Source organism: Arachis ipaensis, chromosome B09 (assembly GCF_000816755.2).
Source record: "Arachis ipaensis cultivar K30076 chromosome B09, Araip1.1, whole genome shotgun sequence".
NCBI classification, from domain to species: Eukaryota; Viridiplantae; Streptophyta; class Magnoliopsida; order Fabales; family Fabaceae; genus Arachis; species Arachis ipaensis.
In genome coordinates this window covers 145,459,448-145,468,157 of record NC_029793.2, presented here as the reverse complement: position 1 = coordinate 145,468,157, position 8,710 = coordinate 145,459,448, and the positions used below count along the sequence as shown (strand labels likewise).

Here is an 8,710-nt window from a genome sequence, read left to right as displayed (position 1 = left end):
AGCTTCTAAAATTTTTTTTTTTTTTCTAGTATCTTTACTATTAAAAATTTATTAAATGCTTAAGAAAAGGAAAAATTTTTTTTTTTTCTGACAACTTAATAACATCCAAACAAGCTCTAAATCCAATAAATTAATGATCATACATATATAGTTTCTATTCAATTCATATGCTTCATAAACTAACTTCTTAAGTTGTAACCTTTCCCAGCTCATTCACTCACTAGTTTCTCTTCTAAACAACTGTATGTAACATATATGGAGCCAGATAATCCAATGCTATAGCTGGACTTAATTATAAATAGGATGTTAGTACTACTATTTTCTCCTCCAATTATTTTTCTTCTCTTTGGTTACCCTCTCTCAGTTCCTCTGCAATTATACAATTCTTTCACGAATTTCTCAATCTAATCCTTAGTTCAAATATGGAGAATTCCACAACAAAGCATCCCAATATTTCCAACAACTTCACAATACAACTAAATCATCATAACCAATGATTTTAATCCAAGGCATATAAATTTTTTTATCACAATGTTAAAAGATAAAAGAAACACTCACCGAATTGGTGATCCTGAATATCCAAAACTGCTCCTTGCAACCAAGCTAAGTCCAAATTTGGTGAAATCCGTGGTGTTATAAAGAGAACCTCCAACAATCAGAAACTCCAAAGCAGATATGAAGGGATCAGAATCCGTGTAATTATTGGACCCAATACAGAAGCTCATGTTCTTGCCCTGAGCCAAGAACACCCCTTCGTAGAGCGTAGAGTTTCCATTGGCATAGTCAATGGTGGTGTTGACCACGGTCCAAAGTGTTCCGTCAACGATCTGGACAAAGACCGGAGGGGAAGGGTGATCGGGACCGTTCACAGCTCCGTAGAAGTACGTAGACCGTAGCAAGTACTTTGCACCGCGATACACGGGAACACTGTAGCAGTGCTTCTTCACCTGATAATTGAAGGACCTGACGGTTGCAAGAGTGGGATGCAAAACAGAGGGTGTTACGTTCTTTGGTGTGCCCGTTGAGATATAAGCCGAATCGGAAATCCATTCACGGCCATCGATTTTGGTCCCCGAGAGCGCGCCGCAGTTAAGGGAGTAACCTTTGGGGAATGTTTGAGAGGAAGAAAGGGTGAAGAGGAGAGGTAAGAGGAGGAGGAGGAGGTAGAGGAGGCGCATGGCGGTGGAGAATGAGTGAATGAAAGAAAAAAAGAATGAGTGGTTGAGTGCTGAGGTGGGTTTTGTTAGTTAATAGTTGTTGCGTTAGTGTTTGAAGGAGTCTTTGTGAAAGGAAGAAGAGGAAGAAGAAAAGAATATAGCTGGAACGGGGACGCGGGAAATGAAGCTTACTGGTCAGAGTTTGAGAGACGGCACTTGTATTGTTTGTGGTGCTTTCGTTGGAAATATAAAAATAATAATAATAAAAGAGGAATACTAGGAGCCCAATAACTTTTGTGATTTGTACCCATCAAATAGACATCGATGATGATTTTAATGGTATGAAATTGGTGCGAGATTTCATCCAATAACTCACTTTTCTTTACTGGTTACATGGTGGATAGAATTTAAAAAAGTTGCTTATCCCTATATTTTTCCATAATAAAAAATACAGCCGGTTGGGGTAGAGAGCATTATCAATTAGTGGGATTTGACTTTTATCTTTGAGTTGGTTTAGACCCATCCGTTGCTTTTCTATAATCCATGTATAAGATTGTAGATTGTCCTGTTTTTTACTTTCTTATACCAAAAAAGGGCTTAATTTAACAAATGCATGGTTCAATGATGAAATACAATTAAAACTATTCAAAGTAATTTTATTTTTAAATATTTTTATTGTACCTTTAATTCAGTACGAGAAGAACTAATTCATTACAAATTAGATTTTTATCTAAGAATTTATCGTTGACTAATAGATTATTATATATACAAGACGAAATTTAAATTTTCGATGTTTATTTAAGTAAATTTGTGAACTAACTATTAGATTAAGCCAAATATTTTTTTTGTGGCTTTTGATAATTTGATTCTTAAATTTTAAAGTAATCTTTTTTTAATATTTTGATAATATATTTTTAAAAACACTTTTTGAAATAATACTATAATCACTATAGCTATCCTAACATAGGTATATGAGAATAACCCAACTAATATATATAGTTAAATTTTTTTTTGTTCGTGATACATAGTTTAATTTGTTTTGTTACTTTCATATTAAAAGTTAAAGTTAGTCATTAGTCACTTGTAAAGTTTTATTTTTTTTTAAATACTACTTGTACATTAAAATTAATTACTAATATATTTATGTATAAATAAGTGTGTGTATTTGTGATCTTATTCTTTATGTTCACATATCTGAGTTTGATTTTGTAGTACCTGGTAACAAATTTATAGCATGCTGAATTTTGAGAGGTGGAGAGACTTGTATCGACAATTCCTTTTGAGGTCAAGCATTTTATTCATTACCTACACTATCCGACTTTAGTTGGCAAAGAACTAAGGTGGAATTGGTGGCCTGTAAGAACAATAGGGTATAGTGCAAAAGAGGGATTATCGTTGGTTATTAAAGAATAAATTGAATTGAAATAAAAATAGCAACTGGAACTAGCTTTGCTACCTGAATCTTTTGGAAAAAGATTAAAATAGACTCTATGGTTTGGGTTTCATAACACTCTCTCAACGGAAGTCTTCCGCTTCAGGCGACATCTAGCTAGTTCAGTTATGTGCCAGAAATGCAATGCGACTCCATAGACAGTAGAACATTGTCCTAGAGATTGTGTATATTCCAGAGTTATTTGGCATATGCTAGATTTTTGAATTATTGATTCGGTTGAAGACTTCTCTATGGAAGCTTGGTTTCGGAAGGTCATGTATGGTAAGGAGGCTCTTTTAGGAGTCGGTGTGTGGTGATTGTGGAGGTATAGATGCAATGACATTTTCAATGCTGAAAATTATTAGACAGATCACAAGGTGGTTGCTCTCGTCAGAAGCACGGTCATATATCTAAGGTTATATATGAACAGGTGTACTTCTTTTAGTACTTTCAAGAACTGTTTGTCTTAGAAACTTTTGATAGGTAATAGCTTTAAAATTAATTGTGATGCTAGTTTGTTTACTCATTTGAGCTTAGTTGGATTCAGTTGTCTTGTTAAAAATTCTAATGAGAGTTGGATTGCAGGTTGTTTTGGTAGTTTTCCTCCCTAATCTATCATCCGATGTGAGTTTTTTTGTAATTTGGAGGGGCTTTATTTTAATTTGGAATTACGAATTGAGAGACATAGTGTGTGAAATAGATTGTCTGGACATTTTTCATCTTTTGCATGACTCAAATAAATTTGCAGATTGGATGACTAAATATAAAGTTAGAAGAAGCAATCCCAATTATATTATTTGGTTTAAGCTTTGTGAAACTCTAACAAATTATTATGTCTGATTTAAGAAATGTGTTTTGCTTTGTATTTTTTGTTGTTGTTTAGACACCAAAAAAATATGTAATTTAATTTATTTTTAATGTATATTTATATTGTAATATGTATTTTATATTGATAATTAATTTTGGTAACTGATTTTAGTATATATATAATATAGTTGTATTTTATTTTGATTTTGTGCATACATAGTTGTATTTTTTTAATTTGGATCCTCTAAATTTTAAATTTGTACTTTAGAGAATAAAGTGTGATATTTTACTTTTGAATGATTTTTCTTTCATATTTATTTTTGATCCCACCTATAAAATAAATGGTTAAAGATCACACTTTATTCTCTAAAGTGAAATTTAAACTTTAGAAAATCCAAATCCGTATTTTTTAATGTAGATTATATGTTCATTTTTGGACCAGCCAGTCACACACTAGCCGTCTAAGAGGGCCTGGAAAATTTTAGTTTGTCTTATTATTGGGTGGAAGACCAGCGATCATGGGGCCAATAATCTTAGAGAATAACTGTGAAGGCTTAGATGGTAAAAGCCCATTTAGTCTATAATTCATTATCAGCCCAACTGGTGTCTTGAATGATAAGTGAATTAGATTTTAGATACATATTCCAGACCGGGAAAAAATAAAACTAGTATTATACTATTATTCCACTTAAAACAACATGCAAAAAGAGTTGAACCTTATAAGGCTATGGGTATGTTGGGAGTGCATTATTCAAGTGGAGAAAAAATTGGATAGTGTCAATTGTTTAATTTTATCTTTTATTTTTTTATATTTATTTTTAGTTTTACTTATAAAATTAATGGTGAAAGATTACAATTTATTCCTTCAAGTATTAAAAAAATTGAAAAAATCCATTTCTTAGATATGTTTGTATTGAGAGGCAAAATCCATAGTTACCAATTCCGGCTCAACTGATAGGTCGAACTGGAGGTTCGATTAATCATCAATTTGGGTTGAGTCATAATTTAAATTGGTCAAACAATAAATTAGATAAAAATAGAGTAATTCACATAAATAAATTAACACTCATTTAATATTACGCATATCACCCAAAATAAAAAATAGAGATCAACCTCGAAATGTTTGCTTCTACTATGCATAATTGGGTTTGCGGCAAGAAGAACAGCACCTAAATTGTCACAAAACAAAGTGGGAGCAACTGGAGAAGTAACACGAATCTCTCGAAGAAGCTTTTGAACCCAGACTAACTTAGCTGCTGTGTCTGTCAAGTAACGGTACTCTGCTTCAGTAGATAAACGGCTTACAGCTTGTTGCAGTAACTACTTGTTGAACGTCAATCATCAAGGTCTGTGGTCCAATTGGCATCTGAAAAAGCAAGAAGACAAAGATCAGAGGATTTAGAAAATTGAATACTATAATTAATCTTACTTGAGAGATAACGCAAAATGCATTTGACTGCCTTCTAATAACGAATCATGGGTGTATGCATGAATTGGCTAACTTTGTTGACTGAATATGTAATTTTAGGATGAGTGAAAGTTGCATATTAAAGACCTCCTACTATTGATCGATAGAGACTAGGATCATCAAAGGAATTTAAACCCTGCAGTGTTAGTTTTTGAGAAGAAAGCATAGGTGTGGCCATTGAATGTGACTTATCCATGGATGCCTTTTTAAGAAGATCACAAATATAGTTAGTTTGTGAGATATGTAAGTCGCTCGAAGGCAAAAAATTAAATTACATGCCTAAAAAATAATGCAGTATCCCTAAGTCTTTTAAAGAGAATATTTGATTCAATTGAAAGATAATAGACTCTATTTCAGATTTATCACTACCTATGATGACTATGTCATCAACATATGCAAGAAGAAAAAGAGTAGAAGAGGTTGTAAAACGAACAAATAAGGAAGGATCAGATGAAGTATTTCGAAAACCAAACATGGATAGAGTACTACACAGTTTAGAAAATCAGGCCCTGGGAGCCTGCTTGAGACCATAAATGGCCTTGTCAAATTTACATACTAAATCAGAATCAGAATTGAAGAGGCCAGGAGGTGGTGGCATGTACACATTCTCAGTTAAATCTTCATTGAGAAATGCGTTATTAAAATCAAATTGTTTAAGAGACCATTCTTTAGATAAAGCCAAAGATAAGATGACTCTAATAGTTGTTGGCCTAATGACCGAAAAAAAGATTTGAGAATAATCGATGCCCTCAATTTGATGGCATTCCTTGGCCACAAGGCGAGTCTTATATTTTTTTTATAGAGTTATCAGGTCTACGCTTAATGGCAAACACCCATATAGACCAAATAATTGTGGAATTGGGTGGTGGCTGGACTAAATGCCAAGTTTTATTTTTCATGAGAGCAGTATATTCCTCTTTCATGGCTTGAAGTCAATGAGAAGAGTGCATAGCTTGAGAAACTGTCCTAGGAACATTATTAACTAAGTCAATATGATTAGAATGTGCAATAAGAGCCTTAGGCTTAGAGATACCAACTTTAGAACGAGTTACCATAGCATGAGTATTGTGAGAAGACAAAGATTCTATGATAGGTAATTTTGGAGGCTAAATTTCAAAATCAGAAATTAATTCTGGTTCAGAATCTGTAATAATCGCCTCAGAAAGTGATTGATTAATAGATGATGAAGTATTATTAGTTGGAGGATGGAAATTTGTATTAGAGTCAGGAAGTATAGTTGAAGTAGGTGGAGCTGAACTTCGAGTACAAGGTAACTATGATATAGCAGAATTTGAAATAGGAATCTAAGGTAACATCTTATGATCATAAAAAGAGGTTAGTGATGAGTCATAGACAACATTCTTATGAAAAAATGAGAAAAAAGAAAAAACGTTTTCATAAAAAATAACATTACGTGCAATAACAACTGTACCATCTTGTTTTAAATATTTAAACCCTTTTGAGAAAGGAGCATAACAAAAAAAATACATTGTTCAGACCAATAGTCTAATTTACGTTTATTAAAGGGTCTTAAGTTTAGATAACAAGCGCACCCAAAAACCTTCAAAATAGAATAACCAGGGAGCTTGAAATGAAGAGCCTCAAAAGGTGATTTCATATTAAGGATCCTGGTGGGCAGTCGATTGATAAGAAAAGTAGCAGCTAAGAAGACATCCTCCCAATATTCCATTGACAAATATGTAGCAGCAAGAATGGTAAGTCCCATTTCACAAATATGTCTATATTTTCTCTCTACAACACCTTGTTGCTGGTAAGTATCACGGCATGACAATCTATGAATGATGCCATTAATATTGAGAAAGATTTTGAATTCATTTGATAAGAACACTTTAGCATTATCTATTTGAATAGATTTAAGAACTTGACCTATCTGAGTTTCCATCATAGATTTGTATTGTTGTGAGATTGTAAACAATTGAGACTTGGTAGTTAATTAATAAGTAAATATATATGTATCTAGTGAAGGCATCCACAATACTCAAGTAATAACGAAAATCAGAACGAGATATAAAAGGAGTAGGACCCAAACATCCAAGAAAACTAATTGTAAAGATGCAGTATAAGTGGTTTTAGAATAAGAAAAATGTAAAGTGTACATTTTTCCTTTACAACATGCTTCACAAACAAAAGATTTTGAATCAACTGTATTAGAAAATAGAAGATTACACTTTTTAAGAACAGATTCAACAATAATTGGAGATGGTAGCCTAGGCGTTTATGCCACAACTCCAAATTTGTCCTACAATTGGCTAATAAGGCATGAAAGTTTGAATGATCATAACATGGTTTTAGAATACAAAATTGATCAAACACATATAGCCCATGTTTAAGTTTTCCCTGAAGGAGCACCTGCTTGGTATCCTGTGATTTAACCACACAATAAAATGGATGAAATTCAAAAAAGATATTATTGTCCAAACAGAATCTTAAAATATTAATTAAGTTTTTATTTTTTAGCTATTTGAGGAATATGTAAAAAATTCTTTAAAATGAAAACATGATTGTTAGATGAATTCTTAACATATGAATAACCAAATTTAGAGATAGGCAAACTTGAACCACTAGCTATGTACAATACTACAATTGATCGGGTCCTGTGTAATCTGAGGGTGAAATCAAACTGGATGCATCATTAGTGAGGTGGTGAGAGGCATCAGAATTAGGATACCAGAATCAAACCAATTACTATTAACGAATCTGCAATTTTCTTTATTTTTGACAAATACTTGGATATGGTAAGGTTCTTTTTCTTGATTATCTTTAATTGATTCTTCAATTGCTTGATCTTTGTTTTGGTTGGTTTTGCAGAATAGTCTTGAAGTTTCTGCCAAATCTCCAAAGCTGATTTACAATGAACAATTCGATTCGATTCTTGAAGGAAGAATCTACAGATGCTAAGAACCAAGAACACAGATTATAGTCTTGTTGCGTCTATTCTGAATATATTGAAGAAATCTTGCCAATAGTCTTTGTTTCTTCAGATTCAAATTTAGCAGGTACTTTTCCTTCAACTATGTGATCTTTTAGATTTTGTCCTTTGATTGTGAAGAGTGCTTGTTACTGTCATGTAACAAAATTTATTTCTTCAAGCTTATCTAAGATAGGAGCAAGAAAGTTTTTTTGATTTGCTGAATTCTCATGTAAAGTCATGGATCAAACCAATGCTCTGATACCATGTGAAAATTATGAAAGAGTTGAAAACAATTGGAAAAAAGAGAGAGCAGAGAATAGTTTATGAAATGAGTAATATTAATCTAAAAATTATTGTTGAGCAACTTTGTTTACATTGAAAGTTATGTATTTATAGTGATAGCATACCTTATGTGACTTCACTAGTGTCTATATTCTCTACAATATCCTCTAATATAATTTCGTACCTCTTCTCTTATTATTTCTTCCTCTCCATTCTTGCTAATTTTTTGCACAATTAGAATTTATTGATGAGTATAGTTTTTTTTTTATTTGCTAAACGTATGTATTTGGTGATTGTGTAATTGTATTCATTCATTTTTCTATTTCTTTGTTAATTGTATTCATAAGTTCTATAATGTCTTATAATCTATATATCACTTCTTTTTTTTCAATAATTTATATTTTTTAATATCATTCAGTTTTAATAATATTGTTAAAAATACACATTGTCATGATTTATAAAAAATAAAATTAGAAAATTAAATATTATTTTTAATTATCAAAATATTAATAATATTTATATTTATATTTTATCTAATAATTTTATCATTATAAAATAGTATTTAAATATAACCTAAAAAAAATTAAAAAATTAAAAAAATAACTATTAAAAAAATAATAATTATATGAAAT

General features: G+C 31.6%; 2 protein-coding genes across 4 annotated transcripts in view; one reads left to right on the top strand and one right to left on the bottom strand.

Annotated features, from left to right (window-relative positions):
* Positions 1 to 1,367, bottom strand: part of LOC107618993 (putative leucine-rich repeat receptor-like serine/threonine-protein kinase At2g14440) — a 3,890-nt gene extending 2,523 nt beyond the window's left edge. For 2 of the 3 annotated variants that reach the window (XM_016321196.2, XM_021111208.1), the window contains exon 1: positions 559 to 1,367. In XM_016321196.2, coding sequence (XP_016176682.1) covers positions 559 to 1,178 — 620 coding nt within the window. In that variant the 5' untranslated portion in view covers positions 1,179 to 1,367. The remainder of the gene's footprint in view (positions 1 to 558) is intronic. The other variant, XM_016321195.2, reaches the window with a different exon arrangement.
* LOC110266988 overlaps positions 6,600 to 8,710 on the top strand; it is a 5,174-nt gene continuing 3,063 nt past the window's right edge. The window contains exon 1 of the mRNA XM_021112102.1: positions 6,600 to 6,635. Within this exon, the coding sequence (XP_020967761.1) occupies positions 6,600 to 6,635 (36 nt within the window). The remainder of the gene's footprint in view (positions 6,636 to 8,710) is intronic.